Raw genomic sequence first — 27,592 nt, 5'->3', positions numbered from 1 at the left:
TCGTATGATGTATTGGCGTATGATACATATGGATGAGTACATGCAATATTGAAACCCATCAGGAATTCAAGGTTCTAAGTGCAGTGATCGGTTCAATGCAGAAAAGTACTAGCCCCAAGTTCATTTTTTCACCAAAAACAAAATAAATATAGATAAACACAGATAACATGAGCAAAAATAAATATAGATAAATACAGACGGAAATTTTAAAACAAAATATTAAATACCATAAAACCTGGAGCACTTCTTGTGATCTGGGTCATAATTGGCAAAAGCTTGGCTTAATACACAACCAGATGCTTTTCAGTTAGTTAGTTTTACGCGTGGGCCCCTCGTTGATTGACCCAATAGCTCAGGGTTCTGCTGGAGGACGGTTCTTTAACCCTTTTCACTGTATGGCGCTGTTTTTGATTCGCACATCAAAATACAAATATACTCATTTAATACCTCCAGTTGCACACATACAATGAAAGACTCTTGAGGATGCATTACATTCTCATTGCCATCTACTACACTAAAATGTATATAAACTTTTATTATAAGAACACGTTCAAATAACAAGGGATTCGGAAACTTAAATGTTATCAACTCGATCATTTTAATTTGGTTCATAGTTGTACAATTAATGTTCTGTAACAGTCTTCATAGTAACCTCAACTAATCTAATCTCACTAAAAATATAACTATGCAATTTGCGCCAAATTGTATAGAGAGGTCTTTACCAATTATTCATTCAGCTAAAAAAATTGCAAAATTTTAAACAGAATAATAGGACTCTTTTCATTAACTGCAATTAAACCTTCTCATACATGAACACTGTTCTTGATACAATACCTAATTGCACACCTAATCGTCACCAGATCACTAATAAACAATTCATGAATCAAAGAATAATAAAAGCAATCATCATTTGTAAGTACCAATGCAGTGCATTATTGCATTGGAAAAATCCAGTGCTTAAGAATGCTTTTGTGACAATGGTTGTAGTTGGGTGTTGAATGTGTAATAGTGTTAGTGAGCTGTGTAACTTCTCTACCATTGTGCAATTAAGGATAGTGCAGGGCCAAATGGACCATGTTACACTGACAATCTGTACTTCTGGGAAAATTACAGCACTTAGGATACAGGGGAGCTTCTAATAATATTATGTGCCTGTTGATTTATAGTTGTTGGTGTACTCCTGCGTGTAATATTGAGTGAAAATGATGCGCTTAAGGGCTGCTAGGCTTGCAGCCTGGAATTCGGTAATACGCATATTTTTTCAAATGGCAGGCTTGTTTAGAAAACATGTAGGTAACTTATTTTTGTATTTTATGAAAACAACATTGGTAAACAAATTCTGCTCTGCACAATACTGATCAGCAATAGTTTATTTTTTAGAAGAATTGCATGCCAAGTGATGTACTGTTGCAGCAGATTACCTGGGGAAAACAATAGTCTATGTACTGATTTATATTTAGTGTCCAATTGCAATTCGTAACTGTAATTATTTCAGGTGTTGACATATTGAATTTCTAGTTACCACTGGAAATTGGGAAAAATACGTTTTAGGCTTTAACACATTTAATTTCCAATAAGAATTGTTAACTGAGAATATAACTTTATGGCTTAACAGATATGATGTCTTTTTTTTATAACTGGTAATTGAGAAAACAATGTTTTTGAAAGATTTTAGTGTTTGAAGTCCATATTTTAAATCTGGAAAAAAGGTTGTAATATTTATAAAATTACCCACGTTTCCTCCCCTATGGAAGTATTTGATACTAGCTTATAGCTTCTTACCAATACCTTCATTAAAAGTCCTAAATTCCAGACACCCGGCCAAGGACTGACCAATTTCTTGAATAAATTATAATGAGTTGCAAACTAGGCATATTAAACTAGATGAAGAGATTTTGGCGTGCAAAGTTGTGGTGTATGTATTTGTAGGGGAGAGTTATATTTAAACTCGAAGAGTCCTGCTCATCAGTAATTTAACTGTAGTGTGTTTTCAGCTGCAACCCCTGTCTAGACCTTCAGGCAGACTGCTTCTGTAGCCCAAAAACCACAAGCAGACAGGTGAACAGTTTCCTGAAGAATGCAAGAAGCATACTCGGGGCACAACCAAATCTGATGCCAGCAAGAGATGGACGCTTAATTCCATCCCAACCTGCTTTTGATGTAAGCTGTCTGCTTCCTTCTGCATGGGTGTTTCATGTGTCTGTGCTGTTCTGATTTCCTATACCCCACTTTGAAAGCACCCTTTTATCAGACCTACGGTTTCTCCTTTTCATCCTCACCAACTTGGATTTAAAGATAGGAGGATTAGGTGGACTCCTGACTTCTACATTTCCTGTAATATAGATCTCAAATTATCAGTCACATAAACCTGTAGTCTGGAGTAGGATTTCTGGTAGGTGACAAGAGTAAGCTGGTGTTTAAATCTAAAAAGCATTTATGAGTACAACCCAAGGACCCATTCTACTTAGATACCCTAGTGGATACCAATGGATTTCAAATATCTGTCATTAATGAGATCTGGTTATTTAGTGCCCTGACAGCCATTACTTGTGCAGACAAGTGTACTTTTCAATGACAGAGCTATTGGTATACGTATTTGGTAAACAACCAAAAGCTTTTAAATATGAATCTGTGAAAACTTTTTTTTTTTCAAATGCAAGGGTGAGGGGCATTCAATGCCCTTCCATGCCAGAACTAATCGTTCCTCCCCTACTTTCCCGTCCACCCTTCTGTCACGGATACCTTGTCCCCCGCACAGAAGCCTCTGCTGGCATTTACCACCTGCTTTGAGACGCTAGTAAAATGGGACTGTTAAACCACAGAGAATTGTTACACTTGACAAGTCCAGGTCTGCGCGGCTATTCCCCCTTGCATGGGGTTTAACTCTTAATAGGAGTAAATGCATGGCAATACTGGGCGGAATGGAAATTGTTTACGCTTAACAGATAATAAGAGCTTCATCTTGAGATGGCAAATGTGGAAATTCACCAAAATGGAACAGATGTCCCATCAGCCGTATTAACAATGCATTGATGTCTAATGAAATTGAGCCCTAAATCGCCACCAAACCCCAAGACAACATTGATATCCCAACCGGGTTCAGTCCCAGGATAGAAAGTAGCAATTAGTGAGGCCTCGTTAGAACTCGCACCAGTTTCTCACTTTTGTTCGCTTTCAAATCTCTTTGGAACCAAGTGAAGTAAATCATCTGTGAGATCTGGAAGATCATTAATGTTGGAGAAATTTTAACACAATTTATCAAAATTTTGCATTGAAGCAGAGGACCAACCTCAGATACAGACTAATTCACTGTGACTTTTATGCTACCAGACTCTTAGGGATAATGCTGACATACTGGTGTGTCTCCAAGTCTGCCAGTTTTTGATATGTGATCCTGGCATTAGACTACAGTGCTGACGAAAAGCCTCATGTCACATGTGACTCTTTCTGACACTGTTTGTCCATCATAGATGTGACCTTGGGTGCAACCAGGGTGTAAGTGAAGCAGGAGGGTAGGTGCAGCATGGCAGCAGCAATGAACAGCTAAACCTACACACTAAGAGAAGGAGAACCGAAGGAGAAGAACAAGGACCTGGTAAAGAGACACGGTAGAGGTCTTGTGATTAAACTTTGCCAGACTCCATGTGGATGGGATTGATGGCAGCTTTCCCTGCAGTGAGCACATTAAACAGCATCCATTGCATTGCAACTGTCAGTGCTGGCTGCTAAAGTTTAGGCAAATGGCTTAGCAATATTGAGCACAATTTTTAGACGAGCTCTTGAAAGACAATCGGAGGTAGTACTTGAGAAGTGATTCAGCCCATATGGAGAAAGAAACAGTGGTTCCCCTCATGTTCCCAGTACAACACAGAAGGGGTGACTGAAATCAGTAATGGGACAACGCCTACAAAAAAAACTTATCTCTGGGAGACACTGATGCAGCAGTTACAGCCAAGGATCAAGTTGAGGTAAACAAGAGGCATTGATAGCCAGTCAGTCATTAGACCAACAAGTCACTGCCTCAATAGAGAGGCAGCCAGCAGAAAAGAAGCAGACAACTAACATTTATAAAAATCAACAAATGAAGAACACAACAGAAAAAAAAATGAGAAAAGACAAAATAGTGAGATCAACTCAGATCAAGAAGGTTGATATATACAGGACAGCCACAAGAGATGACAAACTGACACAACAAAAAGAATCACCGTAAGAAAGATCAGTTCAGCCATGGCGCCCCAGACTTATGTATTGAGGGCCATAGTGAATCCTAGAACAGCTCTGGAAGCTAAACTAGACTCCATTGTAGATGTTGACCTGCTGATAATGGATTGACGGAAAATAGGTGAACGCATTAAAGAAATAGAAGAAGCAGTGGGGCACCTGAAATATAATGTAGAAGAAATATAAAGCAATTTATGACTTTCAGAACATTCACACTAACTGCAGCCATGTTTGTTTTCTGCATGAGTATAGATTTCCCACATTGGTCACATAATCCACGTTATAGCAAATTTATTTCTACCTCGATTGGATCAAAAGTTACTGAAATAGAGTGAGTCATGTGGCTGCACAGTGGAAGGCCCTTAGCAAAGATTATCCGCTCACCGCTAGTTGCGTATTGCTGTATTTGGTCATTAAATTGGTGTTACTGAGGTGACATCATATCCCAGGCATGTAAAAATGCATGTTAAAATAATAAAGTAATGGTATCACACAATGCTCTGCATTATGACACATAATTTGCCTTGAGCTCCGTATAATTTAGTCAACTCTGCTGTATAATTTGGTCCTCCCCTGCCACATAATTCCAGTGGCCCTGGGTATATCCCAGGAAAATACTGTGAGCTTTCTCAGCATTTCAGAAAGGGTGGAGGAACCACTGATTGGAAAACCAAATACTGCAATCGGTGAAACCGAAAGTTCTCTTTGCATTTTTCTCCACTAAAGGGGTGCACAAGGTGCTGACACAATGGCCTGCTCAAAGCACTTGGCTAAGGACTATAATAACGAAGTTCTTCAACTACCGAGCAGAGACTCCTTATTGCATTCCAGGGGAACAGCTGAACCCACATTTGCAAATAAGACGGTGCTAATTTTCCAAGAGTTAGACCATGCCCAGAAAGTACAAACACTTCAAAAATCAAAAGTAGGGAGCAGTGAATGTAAAATACAAATACAAGACTATGTACTAGGGTGCTCCTCGAGGGAAAGGTATGCTTCTACACAGAGCCAGACACAGTAATAAATAAACATAATAAATGAGACCTGCCTGGAAAAAGGAAAACAGAACACACTAAGCAGAAAACTGGCCAGACACTACAGAAGAGAAAGAGATAAGCGATAAGAGATGAGAAGTGCATTGCTTAGATATGAGATTTTACTCTGTGCAGAATGTTCAGAGTTCACTTAATAAAAGGGCCTTGTTGAAAGAGACTACAGGTAAACAGAAAAGAGCAAATTAAAAATATGGAGATAGACTAGGGATACAATATTGACCCAGCACTCTGCTCAGGCATACGAAGAACAGCAAGGGTTAAACTTAACCAGACTTGCTTGGGCTGCCAGGATGAACTCAACTCACCCCTGCACTTTAAACACAAGACTGACAGAAGGGAAAGAAGGAGCATAAGGAAAGCAAACCGCATAGTTCAATCCCTGTATAAACACTGGCGAAGCCAATAGGTCTTCATGTGGGAGCTAAATGGCTTTTTAGATATTCTTTACAGCATCCCCGATGCTATGCAGCATCACCAAAGAGTGAACGGAAAAAGAGGCTATGATGCATCCACCAGTCTCATTTTGTAGGCTTGCACAACATCCATGTCCAATCTCACAAATTCACAGGGTGCGTTTTGTTCTTTTTAATTTACCAAGTGAGTTCAATCCATAAGTAAAAAAAAAAACAGTGCTTTTCCTTTTTTTTGTGTGTGTTTGCTGGGGGAGGGTGGAGTAACATGAAGGGTGCATTTCAATGGAAGCAACACAGAAGCTGTTGGTGGAGAAGTAAGCAATATAGGGGGCAGAACAAACCCGAGGTCAGGAAGCGGAAACAACATGGGTAAGAGAAAGCAACATAGCAGGATGTGTGGAAGAGCAGAAAATGACGGAGTCAAAGGCAATACACGTGTACGCTCGTCAAGTGCTTAAAAAAAGAAAAAATAGTGTTTCAATAGTGAGCAGTGGAAAGATACAAGTAATGGGTCCACGCTGCAGGGAACGGACAGAGACTAAAAGAGGAAGTGAAGCCCACACAAGAGGATGACTGAAAAGCAAGCAAATGAAAGTGACAATAATGGTAAGCATTGTGCGGGCCATAAACCCACTGTAAGCAGGCAATCGGTCTTTTCACCAACACACAGCTTGCATTGTCTGGCAGGTGAGACATGAGAAGGCATTTGTTTTAACAGTTACGTGGAGTGTAAATCTAGTTTAATGCTTGAGAAAACTGTCCGCAGTTGGGGCGGGAGTTACTGTTAGCTACAAGCAAAAAGATACAGAATGCGGAGGCACACTAAAGGATAGAGAGTCCTGAGAGGGCTTGTCCCTAACCATGTAAGGAGTTGGACTTGGGATAAACGTCCAACCGAGGAATCCAGGGCAAGGAGCAAGAAAAAAAATGGGCAGCAAGACTAGTATTCTTACTTGGAACGTCGGATAACTTAACAGCTGTTTGAAAAAATAAAAAGTACACCCACATCTACAAATGTATAAGCAACAGTTTGGGTTTTTTATTTTAGGGGAAACACCCAACTGCTTTAGAAATGTGAAAATTGTGCAGAGTTATGAAGCAACTTATTCAGCATATCACAGGGTGTAATGCTATTGGTGGCTTCCCTTCAAGGTGGATTTTGAGGTGACGGACACCAAAGGATGATTTGCGACAGTATATAGAAAGCTGCATAGGGAGTTAATATGAATGGTAAATGTATACACACCAAACACTCATGAAAGAGTTCTTTGAAGGACTTTATAAAGACGATGCTATACATAGTAGTCTCCATGCTTTAGACAAGAGTTATGGACTGTTTTCCAGATGGTCAGCTGGATAGATGCCCCACCAAGGACAAGGTTAAAGCCAACACAATATGGAACTGAAAACACTGATGAGCAGGGGGGGCCTGTCGGACATATGACAATTATACCACCCACAGAATTAACAGTATTCATGATATTAAGCCACTCTTGGAACGTACTTCAGGCTAAACCATGTATTAGTTTCACAAGGAGAATTGCATAAACATGAACAAACCACTTTTTTCAGCTAGTATCTATTATGGTCACCCTCCTGTGTAAACAAGATGCCCACATTGGGCCCAAGGCCAAAAGCACTACAGGATGGGACATAAAATGGGAGGAGAATGGGTGGGATTAGCAGGGGAAAGCAGTAAAAATAGTATTTTGGGGCACACAGCATCATATACCACAGAGTGGGAAGAATTTCAAATAAAAAAAATACAATTAAAAAAATCCAAATTCAAATAGCTATTTCAGGGGGGGGGGGGGTGCAAGACAAAATAATATCACACTAAATTATACCTAGACCAAGGCCCAACTATCCCAGAGACTGAACTGAAAAAGCAAGACAAGATGTGATGGGAAACTCGGGGCCAAAGAGAGATAATGGAGACCAAAAGAAGAAGGGACTAAAGCGGAGATGCTCTTGACTAATTACTAACATCACCTACAGGGAAGGAGACAAAACAGAGACTCTACTGGCATGGCTGCACAAGAGGGTAAACCTACATTGCATGATATTAAATATGAGAGGACGCAGTGCTTAATTTGTGCTTGTTGTTTCCGGTACGGGGCACCGGCACTTATTTTTCTGCCTCAAGCATTTACTGCGAGCAAAAGACACATACGGGAAAGGCGGAGGAAGAGGAAAATGAAAAAGCGTCACAATGGGAGAAAGCAGAAAGCTGCAAGAGTGAGATGAAGGGGCAGGGAGTGGCTGTAAATGGATTAAAGAGGCCCGAGATGGCTTCAGGATTACGCTGCCTCAGTATTCCGTGCTGCGTGTTTAAGAGGAGGGCTTTGGGCACTGGCACATATTTATTTACAAATTAAGCACTGAGAGGACAAAACAGGGAGCTGGTGAATAATTAAAGCACTGCACATGCACATTGAAACACTATATAAGCAGTCATAGGCTGCAGATTAGTGGGTATAATAGCCATGCTCAGGAGACTTAAAGTAGAGACTAAAAGTACATCAGAAAAAGATATTGGAAGCCCCCATAACAAAAGATTAATAAGATCAAAAAAAAGAAAAAGATATAGACTTGGGAAGTGACAGCTTACCAGCTGACCCCTGCCTATGGGTTTCTGCAATTTGTCAACCGATTGCTCTAGGTTTATCCATTGCTTTAAATGTATAAATAGAAGTGAAGGTACTCTGTACCAGAGTACCTGCTTGTTTCTGAGAAGTGCGGGTACTCTCCAATTAAAAGTATTATATTTTTCTTGAGAAGTGCAAGTACTCTCCCTTACAAAATAAAGTGCCGGTACTCCGTACCGGACAGTATCGGCCCTTTTAAAGCACTGGGTTTATCGAAAGGCATATAATGCTGGGCAACAGCTGCAATCGATAGATGGTAACTTGTCATATTCCCACAACAATATCACAACCCACAGGAATGCATCTTGTAACTGTCCATGATCAATAACAGATACTGAGGTGCTGAGCAAGGCGTTGGCAAATTGGCTACTCAAAATGATGGAGGCATTAGTCCAACCTGATTCGTTCAGGTTCAGACAACATGGAAATATACTCCTAAACATAAGACGTCCTAGACTTTTATGCACATCTTAGAATCTTCAGAGCACATTATGATTTGGCAGTTTTAGGCATTGTAAAACAGTTCAACACCATTATGTGGCCATGCATGTTTATGGTACTGAAACAGATGGGTGTCCATCCTGGGTGCCTTAAATGGATGGCTAAAACTGCCACATACAGCCCCTGGTTCAAACGGAATTTCTCCTAGCAGGACTAGCTAGTCTAGATACATGAGACTACAGGGATGCCTGTACACTATACACAGAGCCACGGGCGTCCTCCAGAGTGAGATGTTTCAGAAGTTTAACCAACTATTGACATCACACGGGTAAACACAGCAAAGTTAAGCTGAAGAATTAAAATTGGAAGAACAAATTAAATTAACCATAAAAGAGAACATACTCACTGGGGATTTAACTGACTGTACAATGATTTACCAACCGTCAGACTCGTTGGACGGGAGGCCAGCATGAAGAGGAAGGCAGAGCAGTGGGACGTGAACTCAGACGAAAGGCAATTAAGCACAACAGGAGAAATCAGATTGTAACAAGATGCGAGATGATGGCAGGGGACATAGAAAAGGAGAGAAAAGAAAAGGGTAGGATAGAGCCAATGAGAGATAAATAGTGGCATTAAGATAACAGTGGTAAATAGCAAAGCACCAGCGTAAGGAAACCCACGAAGATCCACAGAAAGAAAAAGGGGGACACTGCTAAAAGCAGTCACCCAGTTTCAACTTAGACAGATAAGGTTTGTGAATCAGGGGCACTTGGTGGGAATGAACATTCCACAAGACAGAGAATCGAAACAGCTACATACATTATGTAATACATTGCATATTTTGGCTGTATGCAGAATACAACTGTATTCCTCAAAGCAAAGGTACTTAATGAAAGAAATAACGATTAAAAAAAGGAATATATGGTTTAATATGGTTACCAACTCCGGGTGCCCTTGCACTCCATTTTCTGCAACTGGGGCAGAATTTGGAAAAGTGTAGATTAGTACTAAAGCACGCAGGCGAGTGCTGACTTCCTTACAATACAGAAGGAGCTGTGAACTTGCTTTCACATTACCTTGTCTCGAGGCTACAGAATATTAAATATTAGAAAAGTTTAATTCATCTAGTTACGGATTTACTGACTTGTTTTTTAAAATAATGACATAGTTACATGGCATTACTGATAAAAAAAGGCACTTTTAGAAACAAGCTTGCAGGATTGAATTGCAAGCACTAGGCCTTGGCTAGTGTTCTTCAAGCTTCGTCAGGGAAACATATACTGACCAGAAGTAAGAACTCTTTAACATGGAAAGCAATGTTCTGTCTAATGTTAAAGTCCAAGAGTATGGGCCATTTGGAGTGCTACATGACTATCATGCATAAACCACAACCCAGTGGGGCACTTTTATGCCTGCCAAAATACTATCATATGCACTTATGCTCTTCACATGGCAGGTAACAGCTCAACAAATAAAAGCATGTAGTTGTTGGATGGGTGATAGCCTGTATCTAGATATGTTGCACATGTGGTTACTCTCTGAGATGCCAATGCTTAAGGCATCTTTAAAACTCATGGTATTTGGAAAGGTTGTCATTCTTATTAAAAAAAGAATTTGCAGACATACGACTAAGAGCAACAGAAATCTAGTAGCACAGAGAAATAAGAAGCACATATCTAACCCTGAGTAGTTAGAGTCCAAGGCTGTAAGTTCTAGCTTCTTTGCACGGGACTTCCAGCTCTGCCTATTGGATTCTAACGTCTATTTTTTAGTGTGCAGTTTGTGCTGTTAGAGGCCAGGACAGAGGTTGAATTGTTATTTGGTGTTTCCACATTGAATGATCACTCCTAGTGTTTAAAACACTTTTAGTGAATACACCTTGTGCTACAATGTGACATCATCATTGTCTTTTATTAACCTGAACGATATTGATTTTGAATTGAATTAAAAATATGTGGGACATTTACAGACGGGAAGCTATTTTGCAGACACTAATGGTAAAGAAAGAGATTGTTTTAAGGTCTGGGAGTCACGAGTCAGCAACAATTAAGAATGAAGATGCTGAGTGGTCAATCTGCCATCCACTTCTCGGTTCATTTTTCTTATAGCAACGATCTGAACTTCCAGAACTTCAGGCTCTTTGCTTGAAGTTAAGGTCAGACTAGTGTGTCTGATTTCTCAATCACAACCAATGTGATCTCCCTAATTGGATTGTGAAATCAAAATTGTTTTAATACAAAAAAGGAATCAAAATTCGAATCAGTGAGGTGAAAACTATTAATAGTATGTTAAACCATTAGCTTGTTAGGCAGGAGAATTGCTATAAGTTAACAATGCGAATGCCTTCAACATTTTCCACAAAAACAAGTCCATGTTCACCAGTCCCAAATGCACGTATTAATGCATCAATCCAACTTCTTGAGTGCCACCTTATTGATTTGCTTTTTAAGGTGCTGCAAATCCAGGTAGAGGTTGCGTCCCAGGACCTCTGACGCACAGACCATTGCTCCATTAAGGGCTCCTACAAATCCACCAAGAAAGGCGTCCTGACCTGGGGAGAGCAAGAGACACAATTATGTTGGGCTCCGTATCTAAAGTACAGTGACAGTATTAACTATTTTCCTTTAAGAAGAGGGCCTAAATTGCACCTTGAACAAGAACAACTGAAATTAGGAAAGCACAAAATCACTGGTGGGCCTTGCAGTGGAAACGGAACATTACCAGAAGAGCATACAGCATTGCTAGCTGTGGCTCTTCCAATGAGTACAGCAGTTCAAAAGAGAACAATACTGTAGGAAAGTAGCTTCTTTCTAGCACGGTTACCCCCACTTTTTGGCCTGTTTGTCAGTGTGTTTGACTGTGTTCACTGGGATCCTGCTAACCAGGACCCCAGTGATTATGCTCTTGCCTTTAAACTTGGTTGCTGGAACCTTTTTCACCCCACATTTGGCATACTGTTGCCGCCATGTAAATCCCTAGCATATGGTACCTAGGTACCCAGGGCATTGGGATACCAAGGGATCCATATGGGCTGCACCATGTAATATGCCACCCATAGGGAGCCCATGCAGAGTGTTTGGCACGCCTGCCACTGCAACCTGCGTGAAAGGGTGCATGCACCCTTTCACTGCAGGTCACTGCACCAGGTCACTATAAGTCACCCCTTTGGCAGGCCCTCTCAGCCCAGATGGCAGGGTGCAGGTACCTGAGTGTGAGGGCACCCCTGCACCAGCAGAGGTGCCCCAACAAACTCCAGGCCCATTTTCCTGGACTTTGAGTGTGTGGGGATGCCATTTTATGAGGGTACTGGACATAGGTCGCAACCTATGTCCAGCTACATAATGCTAACTCCGAACCTAGGCATGTTTGATATCAAACATGTCGGCATTATACCTCAATACTGTTGCAAGTAAAAGAAGTATGATTCCATGCACTCTGGGGGCTCCTTAGAGGACCCCCAGCATTGCTACCACCAGTCTTACAGGGTTTTCTGGGCAGCCCAAGCTGCTGCCACCCCTCAGACAAGTTTCTGCCCTCCTGCTGCTTGATCTGATCAAGCCCAGGAAAGCAGAACAGAGGATTTCCTTTGGGAGAGGGAGGTAACACCCTCACCCTTGGGAAATAGGTGAGACTGGCTTGGGAGGGGTAGCCTCCCCAAGACACTGGTATGCTTTGAGGGGCACATTTGGTGCCCTCTGTGCATAAACCAGTCCACACCGGTTCAGGGTCCCCCAGTCCCTGCGCTGGCACAAAACTGGACAATGGAAAGGGGAGTAACCACTCCCCTATCCATCACCACCCCAGGGGTGGTGGTCAGAGCTCCTCCAGAGTGTCTCTGGGTTCTGCAATCTTGTTATGAAGGTTGGCAGGGAACTCTGGGAGAATCTGAGTGGCCAGGAGAGGCAGGTGACGTCAGAGCCCCTTCCTGATAGGTGCTTACCTGGCTAGGTGACCATTCCCCCTTTCTGGGCTATTAAGTGTCTCTTTCTTGGGTGGGTCCTCAGATTAGGCTTGCAAGACTCCAGCAGGATTCCTCTGCAACCTCAACTTCGACTTCTGGCCACTGGAACTGCGACTGGACCCTCCAGAAACCAACAATGCTGCAAACAACGAAGAAGACTTTTCTGCAACTTTGTTTCCACATCTCCTGCCAGCTTTGCAACATTTCCCTGGCCCTGCATCCTCAGAAGACAGCAAATCTTAAGCTTGCACAAGAAGAAGAAGGAATCTCCCCTGGAGTGAAGGAGTCACTCCCCTGCAACCGCAGGCACCAACAGAAACGTCGACCGACTGCGTGGATCTCCCTTCATCTTGACCTGCATGGATCCTGCATCATGGGTGGTAGTCCAGAGTAGCCCTCTTGGTCCTTTCTGCCAGCTGTCCAACTTTGGTGAAGGTAAGCCTTTGCCTTCCCATGCGGACAGTACCCCCGTGCACTGCGTCCCTTGCAGCTGCCAAGGCTTGTCTGCATCTCCTCCAAGTGATCTTCAGGCAGCGTGGGACTCCTTTTGTAGTGCTGCGTGGGCTTCTGCTGCGACTCCTGTGTCCCTGTCCTGTGGGACTCCTGTGGGTGCTGCCTCTGCTTCTGTGGATTCTGATGCTGAGGGTCCCCTGTGACTCCCCCTCCTGGGTTGTCCTCCTGGGCCTTGCTGGTCCCCGGCAGCACCACTTTTTCACTAACCACGAATTTGCCTTTGCCAAGGCTTGTTGGTGGAATTCCTGCACCATTTGTAATCTTTGTAATCTTCCTTCTAGCGTGGGATATCTTCGGCATCCGGCAGGAACTCTTCTCCGGCTCCTGGGCTGCAGGGCTGACCTGTTCTTCATCACCGCCAGACCAACTCCTGCAACTACCGCTGGGTAGGTAGTACCTCCTACTCCTCCTGGACTCCACTGTGACTCTTGGACTTGGTCCCCCTTCGCCACAGGTCTTCTGTCTTCAGAAATCCACCACTGGTTTCCTTGCACTCTTCTCTGGGTGGTTTGGGGAAAAACCAGTGATTTACTACTCCTTTCCTGAACTCTGGGGGGGGTACTGTGTTACTTACCTCTGTGGTTTTCTAGTACTCCCAGCTCCCCTCTTCACATTCCATTTACCTAGGTGGGGCTCCTGTGTTCACATTCCATTTTTTTTAGTACATGGTTTGTGCTCCTCCTGGGGGTCACTATTGGTTATTACTGTTTGCATTGTTTGCTATCCTTTTCTATGCGTATTTCTGATTACTAGTGTATATTTTGGTGTATTGCTTACCTCCCATTGGAGGGTTGCCTTTCTAGTATTTTGTGGTGGTGTGTTCCAAAAATAAAGTACCTTTATTTTTTGTACAGCTGAGTGTTTTCTTTCATGTATGTAAGTGCTGTGTGACTACAGTGGTATTGCATGAGCTTTGCTTGTCTCCTAGATAAGCCCTGGATGTTCATCCACAGCTACCTCTAGAGAGCCTGGCTTCTAGACACTGCCTACACTTCACTAAGAGGAGATACCTGGACCTGGTTTAAGGTGAAGGCACCTTAGGTGCCCACTACACATCAGGCTAGCCTCCTACAAATACTATATTTGGTCTTGTCTAGGTACCACAACATTGGCAACAGAGGTTCATTACATTCTGTGGTTGAGCCCATGGGATCACATCATCAGTGGTGAGGGAATTATCAACAATGCTTTCTGTAGTTCACGAGTTGGGAACAAACTATTGACAACAGTGGAAAAGGGGGCATAACTTGGTCTCTGGAGCACCCTTTCACTAATAGAGCTGTGCAGGGTACAAGTAGCTGTGGTCCACGAGTTAGATACAATCTTTATTAAAGGGCTGCCAATGAACACACAGGCTGCACTTTATCAAAAGAGAAACATCACCACCTGTGATCCACATGTTTTGGTTCAGAACATCGTCTTAGAGAATCTCTATCTATGGTAGAAGCATGGGGACAAGATCATCAACAGAAAAACATACAACAGTATTATGAAGCTTACAGCCTAAGGAAAAGAATTCTAACCTTTGTTTTTCTCGTGACATAGTCTTATGTATTGGGACTGGACAGAGATTTTTACAAGCATTATATTCAAGTTTTTAAAAAGATAGCTATGTATGAATTTTCAATAAGGAGCGAAATAGTAGTTTTGGAGAGAGAGAGAAAGAAAGAAAAACAAGTTAGATGATTTGAGAAGAGCTATATCCAAGTTGTGTTATAATCCGACTCAACCAATTACATTCTGTCCTATTTAATCACACAATATTTGATTGATTTGGTAACGTGCTGAGATTTTCTGATTGCAAAGCTCTATTTCCAATATGTGGGAACCGGCTAACGATGTCCTGCCGTCCTCTGTTGACTATGCCTGGACCACCTCTAGTAATATACTTTGTTTTTACAGATGACATGTAGGCCTCTCTACAAATTGCCATTTAGATCACTTTCTTCAAAATTATCGAAAACGCTTTCTCAAAACCTTGCATGTTGACTCGTACTCTTCAAACTGATTCCAGAATACAGTAGTTCATATTGTACTAAACTCCTATATTGATCTATTTTTTCCCCAAATATTGAACATAACTTGAACTTCAAAACATCACTGAAGCGATCGTTAGCGCTCAGTTATTTGTCTGCCCGCCCACCTACTGCAGCTCTCACAAAAACTGTATATAGCTTTCTACAAAACACCCAGATGGCTCAGTCTCTCACTACTGATGCATAGGTCTTGTTCCAAAGTTGCTTACAGACTTCTTTCCAAAACACCCATACAGGTCTCCCTAAAACTCCAGGAAGGCACTAAAGTAGCTTGCTCCAAAACTCCTATATACATCAAACCATTAACAATGCCTACTTCTTTCTCAGAATCTGTAGTATCTCTTTCAAACTACCATGTAGTTCTTGGCAATACACAATTGCGATAGCTCTCTGAAAACCAGGTGTTTCTCTTAAGTGTCATCTGTTTCTCCAAAACATATACAGTTTTCTTCCACAGCAGATGTATAATTCACCACCCTTAAGTTACCATATAACTTCATCCCTCAAAAACGCTACATCTCCAAAAGCAGAATCTAGTTCCCTGCACTCCATCCCACCTACCACACCGGAATACCCATACTAGTCGTAGAGCTTTAAATGATGGTTTTGGCCAACAAGTGATTTGAAGTTTTACGCAGGTACTCTTATAAATACAGTGTATTTTATGCACATGCCATGTCAGAAGATTATCTGTCAACAGTATTCAGCGATGTGCACTGGCGGTCCAAGTCAAGCGATAGTCATGAAACGTACTACACCACAAGGACACTCAAATCATATACGAGCGGCCCTGGCCAGGTGACAGCCTTAGGCGACAGATTTGGACACAGAATACAACTTATCTCCCACCACAATGACAAACAACAAAGACAGATTGTACACAAACCCTCCTTTTTTAATTTACACAACACAGGCCTAGATGAAAACGAGCCAACGACCTGAACAACATTCAGCAGCACAACATGCATAAATAACGTACAAGAAAAATACCACATTACCCAGATGGACACAACTCAATAGCCAAAAAAACAGAAAGCAAAATATGAAATACACAATAAAGTGCACGGTTCGATCTGCATGGAAGCCACCGTCCACTGCCAAATGGCCTATCAAACACTCACACCCACCTTTTATAGTTGAGGTTTCCTTATATTGAACAGGGTCTGTACATCCAGCACCCTTAAGCACCACCCTGTCAATACACACTTGGAAACCCATAACGTCCATAGGTGCAGTTTATTCTTCGGAAAGTGCTTTCACGCTGGCTTCCCGCACCCCCCCTCCCCCCCACACACACACACTCCAAACTCCCCCCTGTACTCTGACACATACATGTGTGTTAACAGACATGCCTGTCATGCTGACGGGCATATTTTACACCTAAACACTAATGATCACACCTTTGTGAAATGTAGTAAATTGACAATTCACAATAAGCTCCTAGAAAACTGCAAAACAGGAACGGTATAAAGATGCATCTGATCAGCAAGTTTCATGGGCATCGTTTAGGGGGTCGCAGCTTCTTCGGAAAAGGAAGTGGAGGGATCATTAACTGGTATATTTAGGGTGTTTGCTGAATTGACATCCATACAGTCAAAATTAAAGAAACGGATTCATATGAAAGCTGTGATCAGCAAATTGATTATGTGGGTTTTTATTCGAGACCGTGAGGAGATGATGCAATACACAAGTGAAGCCAGGTAGCTCGTGGATTACAATGACAATAAAATAGATCAAAGTCACTCAATCCTTGCCCCTCATCTCTTTCATCTGGGTCATGTTTTATTAAAGGGTACTGATGTAAGATAACATGTTGTCTGCCAGGGCTGGGTCAGAGGTTGTAAGTGGATCAGACGGATATCAAGGCAAGAGTAAAGGTAAGTGTTTGGTAATTATTGCATGGATGTTGTAGATAAGAGGTTGACCCGGAACTCAGCAGAGCACTGAAGGATTTGGATCTAGATATATATGGTAACAATAAACTGATGCACCTTATCTACCTTATCTACTGAGGGAGTTTGTAAATACATTTGTTTTTCTACTGCATTTTAGATTTTCATTAATCTACAAAACATACGTTGGCATGATCCACAGTGGATGTATTTTTGTTTTTGTTTACGAGAAACCAGTGTGTGAAGGGGCAGGATGACCCTACTCTTAATCACGTAAAAGGCAAATAGTTGGAGGGTACTTTGATGGCAGGGAACAATTGTTCTGGATATTGGGTTGGAAGGACGTGAGGCTACCGAGTCATAAGTGTTTTTGAGCCGGTCAGTGGCTTCGTCTTGGCTTGTCAATGGTGGAAAGCACCAACGTGAAGTGATTGTGAGCCCCAGAGTATGAAAGGGAGTTTTTAAGTCTATTAAGTCACTCCTATGATCTGAGCTGTCCAACTGGCAGCAATTTCCCATGGCAATGGGTGGCTGCCAAAGACTGGCTGACAGAGGTCCTAGGCACCCAGTGTGGCTGGTGAGGTGATAGGTATGGGGGAGGGGGGCAATTGGTGGTGAAGCTTTGTTTTCAATAGTAAATGCTGAGATTGTCCCCGAGTTGTAACAAGAAGCTCAGAAGGATGGGCCAGGATGGAGGTGGACCTGATGTATGTTGGAAAGGAATTTCTACATGGTGGGTTGTTTCTGGTACAGGGAGAATGAACCTAAAATGGTTGAAGCTTCAATCGTATGGCACTAGGTTGATATCATGTTGCTGCAACATGAACTTCTAACTGCTGTAGATGTTAATAGTCATTACCTGGGGAAAGTGGAATCAGTGAACAATGACTACAGAGCAACTGTGTAGGATTTTAGTGGATTTAGACGTATGGTAGAAGGGATCCAAGCATGACTGGTTAATGGAAGTGTAAAGAGGGGACCTTTGTTTTAGACTTTCCCCCATGAGAGAACCATGTGTCCAGTATCTGTGTTTTTTCTTAGCTAGGATATAGGATGTATGTATACATACATGTGGAATCTGTGTGATCCCAGTCGAAGGGCAGCAGACACAGTGGGTCAAAGGCAAGGATACACTCAGTGAGGGACTGGAGAGAAAGCTGGATTCTGAGACTAGAAGTGGTCTATCACTTTGCTGTTATGTATTGTTCTTTAAAACACTGTCTTCCTTAAATTGGAGCAGGGTCAGTGCAGTCCTGAAGGATACAGGGATGTTGCTTCAAATCCTGTATGCACAGACCGTAAAAGGCTTTTGCCTTTTGTTTTTTCAGTGTGGTACTTCTTTGTCTCTATCAGATTGTGTTCTGGCTGTATGTGTGCCAAGAGCCACTAGAAGTAGTGAGTTTGTCAGCCAGATGGGCAGGGGTACTGGTTGTGACGGCTTTGTAGATGATGCAGGTGATTTTGAACATGGTGCAGGCAGGCAATACAGCAGTCACCATTTATGACACCTGGCCTGCTCTTTGCTCTACAGTGACAGCAACCGTGACACTCTCGCTGCAGCCTTCTTCTCTGTGACTGGACCTCTTCGTGGTGGACTTTAGACTGTAACTTTTGCAGTGGGACTAACCTGGTCCTTGTATCCGGCCCACACTTCATCATGGATACCTGAACTTGTGACTTTCACAAAGTCTCGCACAACCAGATAACCGCGAGTGGAGCTTTGTGCTTTTAGGTGCTGTACTTATTACCTAAAATCTTTGAAACTGCATAGCTCCTGTTCTACTGATTGGAGTTTTGTCGTTATGGTATCAATTTATTAAATTTTACTCTATTTTTCTTAGTTTGTGTGCAATTTTCCTTATGTTGTGTTTTCATTTTATTACTGTTTGCCTTCTGCATAAACATTTTACACATTGCCTCCAAGTTCAGACTGATGGAGTTTGTGCCAAGCTACCAGAGGGTTAAGCACAGGTTAATATAGTGACTTTTGTGGTTCACCCTGACATGGATTGTCGCTGTTGCTTGAGAAGGGCTCCCACCCCCCTCATCCAACTTCTTACACTTTATATAAATGCTTTACATAAACATCCAATATTGTTGAGCAAAGAATCCCAGACAGTAAAAAAAAAAAAAAAAAAAAAAAATCCCTATAGCAGGTTAATTGTATGCTTATGACAGTGCTTATTTCCTGAACATCTTCAGGTGTTAAGGATGTGATCTGTAACTTTGTGGCTCATATGGATAACTTGGATTTGGAGACCAAGCTCACTAAAACTCATTTTATGGCCGTGGGGAGGAAGGCCTTCCAAAACTAGACCTATCTACATTAAGGGTAAGCCCATAAAAAAGGTGTATGGCTTCCGTGATTTAGGTGTTACCTTTGATTTCCTATGTAATTGGACCCGTGTTTGTCAAACAGAAGTAGCAAGTTTTATTAATCAATTGGGACCTTTATAACCTTTGCTAATTGGGTTAGTTCTAAGCACATATCGCTGCTGATTGGAATCTATAAACATGTTCCAGTTTCAACTTATAAGTCAGCTATCAGGGGATATCGGTCAACCAACAACGCCCAAATTGAAGAGAATAGATTTTGCAGACAGTTGATAGGCTTACCAACCAGTAGCTCCCACTGTTTTGCCCATAGCACTTAAATATGTATCTGACTAAGTTAAACTAGCCCCCTTACTATTGTGGATATTGGTAATAGACACACCATTTAAAACAGATATAGGATTGCTTGGCATGCGACCCTGGGTATGGAATCCCTTAGTTTAAGCATGTGAGGCAAATATGTAATGACCTTCAGAGGTCTGATTTGTATCAGGCGCCCGCTAAAATAAACCAGAAACAGAAAGTATGAATTAAGCAGCTTTACTGGGAAAGAACAGAGATTAAAGGAGAAAGTGCTGAGATGGCTAAGCCCACAAAATGGGAGTATGTAGTTATTCAGACAACCCCCAATACAGAACCTTACCTGGGTTCAGAATGTGTGTGAAAGACACTTACTGACAATTCCATATAGGTAATATAAGGTGTCACTTATCTTTCCCCCTTGGGCCAATATGATAGAGCCTCAATCCGACTATGTCCATGTGATGAAAATTCAACTAAAACACTGTCGCACTTTATCTTCATCCTTTAAGTTTAACACTCAATTTACTTGTCAACACTTGGTGCTGAGTCTAAATTATTTGTTTTTCTTAAATGCACCCCTACGCTTTATTTTTTACAGTCCCTAAGTAACTAAAAGGTTTGTTGCTCAGTTGGTTCATTTTTAAAGTCCACTGGTCAGCTATGGATGACATTGCCTATTTAATTTGGGCGGGGGAAAGGATATATGCAATGAATTGAAATGTTATAGATGTTTTAACTTGTTAATTTATTAACGGTTTGTGCGTTTATCTAGTTGAATTTTAATGGGGATGCTTGTGGAACAAGCTTTTTTGTACTTCTCTCTTCAAAAGATATTAGCTGAATAAAGATTTTCATTCATTCGGGTTTGTTTATTTCAACTCGGTTAAGGGAGCAAATGTGGCATATTGGTCTGAGCCACCAACAACTGAGCTGGGAGAACCAGATTCGGGTATGGCATCTGCTCAACATCCAGCTATTCAGGACAAATCACCAAACCTTCCCATGCCTACAATTCAGCGCCTCGAGACCCTCACTGGTGATTTGCTGCGCTTTACAAATCCTGGATTTGTTTATTTGACACTTTGGCTGATTAGGCCAGGGGACAGGTGGCTAGAAGCTTTTGTCACTGAAAAAAAATCAACTGTTCATGATGAATATTGACATTAGATTCTGGACTGATAACCTCTTGATTTTTATCTGGGGAAAATAATGTGATGTTTTTCTTTACCTGTCAAGAAGAGGTTCTTTATTGGTGTGCGGGGACGAAGTTTTGCAGTGTTTTCAGCGCTCAAGCGCTCCATACTGTGATCAGCTCCATAGAATTCCCCCAATGAGGCTGCAAGGTAATGCTGGTTGCTCAGAGGAGTTCCGCTGGAGACACAGACAATCTACAGCAGTCAAAAAGAACAATTTACTAGAAAGCCATTTGTTTCCAATGTCGGCACAAAGCATGTGTCATGTACATTCTTACCAGGAAGGCCACCTTTTATAACTGCCATTTGCAAATAACTTGGACCAAGTACCTCTTAACTTGGTATTCCATGAAAATAAATGGTAAACACAGAATCTATGAGAATCAGTGGTGCGGACGAGAAGCAGTGGTGTCCTGCTTATGCAAGTAAAAGATGTTGCAATGCACAGCTCTCATTTTACATAAAAAGGCCAACAACAATGAATGAATTTATTCAAGTCATTTGGGGGCAGATTTATTATGTTGTGCAGTGCAGCAAGCCACTTTGCTGCACTTCGTGAAAGGGTAGGAATGCACTGTATTTAACATATGGTACATCTCTGTCCTTTCCTTGTTTTGGCGCACAATGTGCTGCCTTGCGCCAATGCAGGCACCCCTGCACCATGGCAAAGCTGCACCTTCCTGCCAAAAAGCAGTTCTCAGAGGCATTTTCCTCTTTCTAAGTGTGCTGCAAAATGCAGCACACTAAGAAGAAACAACAAGAAAAAATAAATATATTTTTCCTTTCGCGCCTCCCAAGGGAAGACGTAGCATTTTTACGCATTCTCAGGTTTACCAGTGTTGGTAAATCTGGAAATGCACCAAATCTATAGGTGGATGCACAGGAACACACAGGCTCCACCCACAGAACATCTCCCTAGGGCACTGTAAAGCAAGGCAGCGATTCGTCCTGCCTTGCGATACTCCAGATTTATCAAAACACTTAGGGCCATGCAAGGTGGCCTTGCGTGGCTTGATAAATCTCGCTTAGGTTTTGCATTGCCTTTGAGCAGGAGCGGAGGTGCATTGCTACCCTGCCAGCAGCGGAAGCTGCTGAAACTTTAATAGAAAATGATAATAAACTGAGTTTATTATCGTTTTCTGGTAAAGGAGCGGGCCACGGGGGCAGTGACGAGCAGTGAGGGGACTGTGCATGCATGTTTGGCCGGCTGACTCGGGCCGGCCAAACACACATGCACAGTAGGGTCTCTCCAGCCCAGTAACACGGTTGCCGGGCTGGAGAGAGCCTGCACAGGCTCCCGGTCTGCCTGGGAGCATCCTGGCTGGGCGCTCCCAGACAATCGTGATGTTGCTCTGTGCAGCTTCAAGAGTGGCCGCAGGGGAGGCTGGGAGCCTGTGCCTGCCTGCCTGCAGAGACAGAGGAGAGGAGCAGGGCGGCAGCGAGGGAAGGTAAGTGGTTTAAAAAAATAAAAATAAAAAATGTTTATTTCCCCCCTCCCTCGCGCCGCCCCACCCCTTCGCACCCTGCGAGCCACTACTGCCCTTGAGCTCCCTTGCGTAGCGCAAGGGCAACGCAAAACCATGATAAATTTGCACCTTAGTTTCCTTTATGTCACTTGTTACCACTAAAAACATGGATGCTGTCAATGATACTCTACCACTCCAAACACACAAACAGCTATCTATTTTACATCTCATAACAAACAACTGATACTGTCACATTGGACCATAATATTTCCTTAAATTCGGGATTACATACGCTGAATGGCACCACGCACTATCAAAGTTTCGCCTTCAGCAAAGGTACAACAATGTTAAATACTTGCAAACAACATAATCTAGCAGAGTGGTAACTGATTTAAGAAGGTCACTTGGAAAACATGTCAATCTAGATCGGAGAATAATTTGTTAGTCCTGATGAAGCAACGTCTTAACCTCTAGGGTCACGAAACATGTGATGGGAAGTTTTAGAATGAATGAGTCTAGATTCCGTACAAGTACACCATGAAAGAAATAGTTCAATTATTTTAAAATGTTATTCAATGAAGAATAATTGAACAAGGAGAGAATTAAAAAAATAAAATAACAAAAAATAATCTTTCAGAAACTTTGACTCTAGCTATAATATTCATTGCAGTCGTCAGTCTTTTTTTTTTTTTTATAAGTGTTCTATTCATATTTACTTTTAAAAATCGGTACATTCTGTACTGTCATGCAATGTAGCTGATTCGAGAACTGAAGATTGAAATGCAAAATACAGGTACAACCAATACCACCCCCGAAACTCCAATTGTCAAAGAAATTCTCCAAGCCTTGGCTGAAACTGACATTTTCCAGTTGTATTCTGAGGCAGCATATACATTATTAAACGTGTGTTTTTTTCTTGTTATCACAACTTTGGCCAGTGAAACTTTTATTTACTTAGGATGCTGTTGAAATGATGCTTATTGTTCTAACATTGGAGGCAACATGTCTTATAATTTATTCTCTAAGGTTACAATGCTTCCCCCTTTCCATTTAGGGAACTGTGCATGAAAAAGAGAAGAACGTGTATTCTGGATACATTGACTTTATTTTTTATATGGTTATTCTTAAGTCATGCTTTCAATCTCCTAAATCTACTAAGATGTACAATGATCACTACTGGAAAAATGAAACCAGAATTCTGTTAATCATTTGTGTTTGCTATTGTCACAAAAGTGACGGTAAATCAAGTAGTTTGCAACAGCACCGTATTCACCCCCCACCCCTTTAGTAATGAAGTCCATAAAAGCCCTGCTTCTTTACTGGGAGAAAACCTATCATTCTGTGGTTTTCACTCACAAAATGATAATACTGTAATTAGATTTTTAGATTGTAGACTTGGAAGGACCTACAATCATCATCAGGTCAGACTCTCTGCTCTGGAGCAGGAACTACTTCCAAAATACACAGGAGGACTATGGATCAAACTCCCTGCTTTTGAGCAGGGAGAGTGAATCCATCACTAGATACAAGGATACACCATGGTCTTAGTAATACATGAGGTTTTCACCACCACCTCTGTGTTGTTGTACAGGAAGTATCAGTAAACTGTAGTGGTACGCAAGCCAGTGTCCAAAGCAAATTGTACTGCAGGACAATGAATGCTCAGATGTACCTAGAAACCCCTGTTCACTATGTTGTGGCGTATGAATCATCCTGAAACTGATATACTTGTGCCTCTTGATAACCAGGTCATGCCTTCATCTGTGGTGCAGAAAAATAACCATCAATATACTAATACCCGAGGGATCCTGGGATGATTGAAGCCAGTCCCCCGGAGCGGTACATGAAAACTCATTATACCATGCACAAATCTCTGGCACAAATTTTTGCAGCTTTTCAAACTGCAGAGCAGTGCTTCCCAAACTGTGAGATGTGGTTGTGAGCTGATTTTTGGTGGGTCCCGGTAGTCCAAGCAATAAATAAAGATGACTTTAAATTCTGTGATTATCTTGTCATCTTTGCTGTGCTTCAAAAACAGAGGTCAAATGTCAGGCCCTGTCTTCTGACAAATTGCTGTTTAGTTTTATTAACATGGTGACTGGTGTTAACAAACTCCTCTCACTTTGCAGTCAGAGAGCGAAAAGTAAAGTGAATTATGCAACATTTTTTCCGGAATTCAGGGAGTGTGGAAGTAAAGGTTGTAGGATGTCATGTTTTGTAACGCACAAAATATAAATACTGTAAATGAACTGTACACAGTCTGGAATTAGTTTTGTAATTCTGAAGTGTGATGGAAGCAAAGCTTTAGGATCAAAACAAATCAAGACACTTTACTTGGTGATGTACAAGTGATAAATATTCACTGAAACCTGATTTCCACACATTATCAATTGTGTGCAATGCAGTTTTGCCACTAAACCTGCATGTCTGTGCAAATTTAGTGGCCATTTCAATGGAAACTCTGCTCTTTGTAAATGACAGTGCACTACCACAGGATGCTTTATTAACATTATAAAAACTTTCACTGCCTCATACTCATTTAAGGTAGGTGCGTTACAAAACTTTCTCATTCTAAAAAGTGGGTCCTGGATCTAAAGGTTTGGGAAGCATTGCTATAAGAGAAATATGTGATAAACAAACATGATAAACAGGATTCAGAAAAATGTATTTTCCTCAACTAGAGAGACCAGTGTGATTATGAAGTGGGAACAAGGGGTAACATAAAACAATACTTTTGAATATAGAGCTGTGAATGCAGCTCCAGGTAGTGGGACACAGTTTGCAGACAGTGCAAGGTCTCTACTAGGTTTTGTGCCCCATGGCTTCTGTAGTGAAGCCTGAGGCAAAGATGAAGAAGCAAGAAAATAAGGGTAATACATTTCATCTTCACCTTGAGAGGGTGCTAGTAATGCGGAAAGGGAATGCCTTACAGAGCTACAGGGGAGGTTAATCAATACAGACATTTTGTGGAACTCTAAAGTACCACATATTTTGCAAGTAAAGTGTACCAACTAGCTACTGGAGAACTTGTGAAGGCACCTTACAGGTTTTTTTGTTTTTTTTGTTTTTATGAACCGCAAGTAACTCCTCATGGTACTTTGAATGATCACTAAGAACAATGATTTTTCCCTTCAATGCAACATAGATTTTTAACTCAAAAAGTTATTCATGGAAGCATACAATCAGCAGCTAGTACTGCATGCTATATAAAAGGAAACTATTCAGGATATTAAAGATCCTTCAGTGTGATGATTCAGAGTAAATTTAGACCAAAACCAGCATGTGTTTCAAGGCAAAACAAAGACTTCTGAATACAATCAGGATACTGCTAGACTGACTGACAAGGTGGACTAATGCAAATAGGTTTCAAGGCTTACTAAAGTTGGACTAAACCAGGTGGATAGAACTCCACAATAGATAGGCACCTGTAGGTTTTTGTATTTGATTGGTAGGCCCTCTAGGGTGCCATTCAATACCATTTTGACCCTACCTTCCCACACCTTGCTCGTCTGTGTTACATGGAGAAGATTTAGTTGAAGTCTGCTTAGGAGAACTTATCTTAGAAAAAATAATGGTCAGAGGGAAGAGTTATCCTGCATCCATATTTTCTAGTGGTGGACTTCTTTTTTAACAACAAACACTGTTTTGTTCAGATATTTGTACACTAATCAATAGATGTAATGAATGCATGGAACAGCCTGCCAGCAGAAGTGGCGGAGCAAAAGTGGATTAATCAGTTTTAAAAAAAATAGCAGTCCTGAGGGGAAGTCCATACTGAGTAAACCGGAGTGGATGTACCCATGTATCCATTTGAAAAATTCTCCTTTTTATAACTTGTTTTAAATTATAGCAAGTACAACAATGGGGATGTTAACGATACAGAATTTACTGAATTTTTATAAAGGATACACTATTTAGCATGGACTGCATAACATTCACTCTGCCCAGTATAGTAGTACAAAAGTGGCTAACCACTTGACAAAGTAAGCTGTGTAGAAAATTATATGCACTAATCACATATTTAAATAAGTCCTTGATTTCCTAATCCATAACAAATTGTCCTTCTTGCTGTTCCGCAATTTCTAGTTTGTAAAATGTTTCAGGATAGCACCAATATGAGATTTAACCACGGCATCTTAGCAAAATATAATTTTCTTTGAACCACATAACTGTGATTCTTGGGTACCGGACAGGGTGCCTGTCATTTAGCACTGATGTCTCAGAGCCTGTGTGATATTTCCCTCCTACTGGATAACTAAGTTACTCAAGTACACTTTACTCTCAGTGCATAGGTAGGTCTTTAAGGCAAAGCTTATTCTGGATGAAGGTGGTAAATTTGGAATTCTACAATTGCCAATCTTGAAAAGAGTTTGGAGGATTAGAGTTGTTGACCTGGTCACTACTTTATCACTGCTGGTATCCCTCCCAACATCATGAAGGATTCCGACATGTCTCGTATGAAAGCTAGATGGCATACTGCAGTGGCCTGCAACGAGCAGAGCCTCCACACATAAGCTCACTCTGTGTTCACTGTGAGAACAGTATGTTTACTCGGTACCCCTGTGAAGAGTGTCAGTATCATAACACACAGTGACACTATGGGAGTTGGCAGGTCTGGAAATCAGGAACAATTAAATCCACTCATCACTCTCAGCCGCAAAGTCCAGGCAAAGCTACTATGTTTAGCCAACACTAGCAGAAGGTAGAGTAGTTCCAATGACGAGCAACACTAACTATAAGGTGGCGATATATAATGCCAATTAGCGTTATATAACGATTACGCATGCTGACCACATAATCAAAATAACACTTCAGTCTTTATACAATATTAAGCTACTTGGCTGAAGATTGTAAGTCCTCAGCAATCTATAGAGACCTCGGAGTTTCAGTTCTTTATTCCAGTCAGGGTTTCTAAATGAGTAAAGGTGCAACACAAATGTGTACATTTTTATCAAGTGTGCCAGACGTGATAGATCTGCCACTTTTTCTAGTTTAGACGTAGGGGACAGCACCTGTGTTTGAGCTCAGGAAGCTGTAAATCGCCCATAAATCTTCAAAACCTTACAACCCAAAAGTTAACTGGAATTCTAATTCTATATAAATTATGGAATCTGGT

At 41.5% G+C, this 27,592-nt stretch overlaps 1 protein-coding gene across 1 annotated transcript in view; it reads right to left on the bottom strand.

The window, feature by feature from the left end:
- Positions 1-574: 574 nt before the first annotated feature.
- Positions 575-27,592, bottom strand: part of LOC138265981 (all-trans-retinol 13,14-reductase-like) — a 160,865-nt gene continuing 133,847 nt past the window's right edge. Inside the window, exons 10-11 of the mRNA XM_069214227.1 lie at positions 21,046-21,205; positions 575-11,329 (exon numbers count right to left, since the gene is read on the bottom strand). Of these exons, the coding sequence (XP_069070328.1) occupies positions 11,184-11,329; positions 21,046-21,205 (306 nt within the window). The 3' untranslated portion in view covers positions 575-11,183. The remainder of the gene's footprint in view (positions 11,330-21,045; positions 21,206-27,592) is intronic.

Source organism: Pleurodeles waltl, chromosome 11, assembly GCF_031143425.1.
Source record: "Pleurodeles waltl isolate 20211129_DDA chromosome 11, aPleWal1.hap1.20221129, whole genome shotgun sequence".
Lineage (NCBI taxonomy): Eukaryota > Metazoa > Chordata > Amphibia > Caudata > Salamandridae > Pleurodeles > Pleurodeles waltl.
Note: the sequence above shows the minus strand (reverse complement) of the source record. Positions and strands in the feature narration are given on the sequence as shown.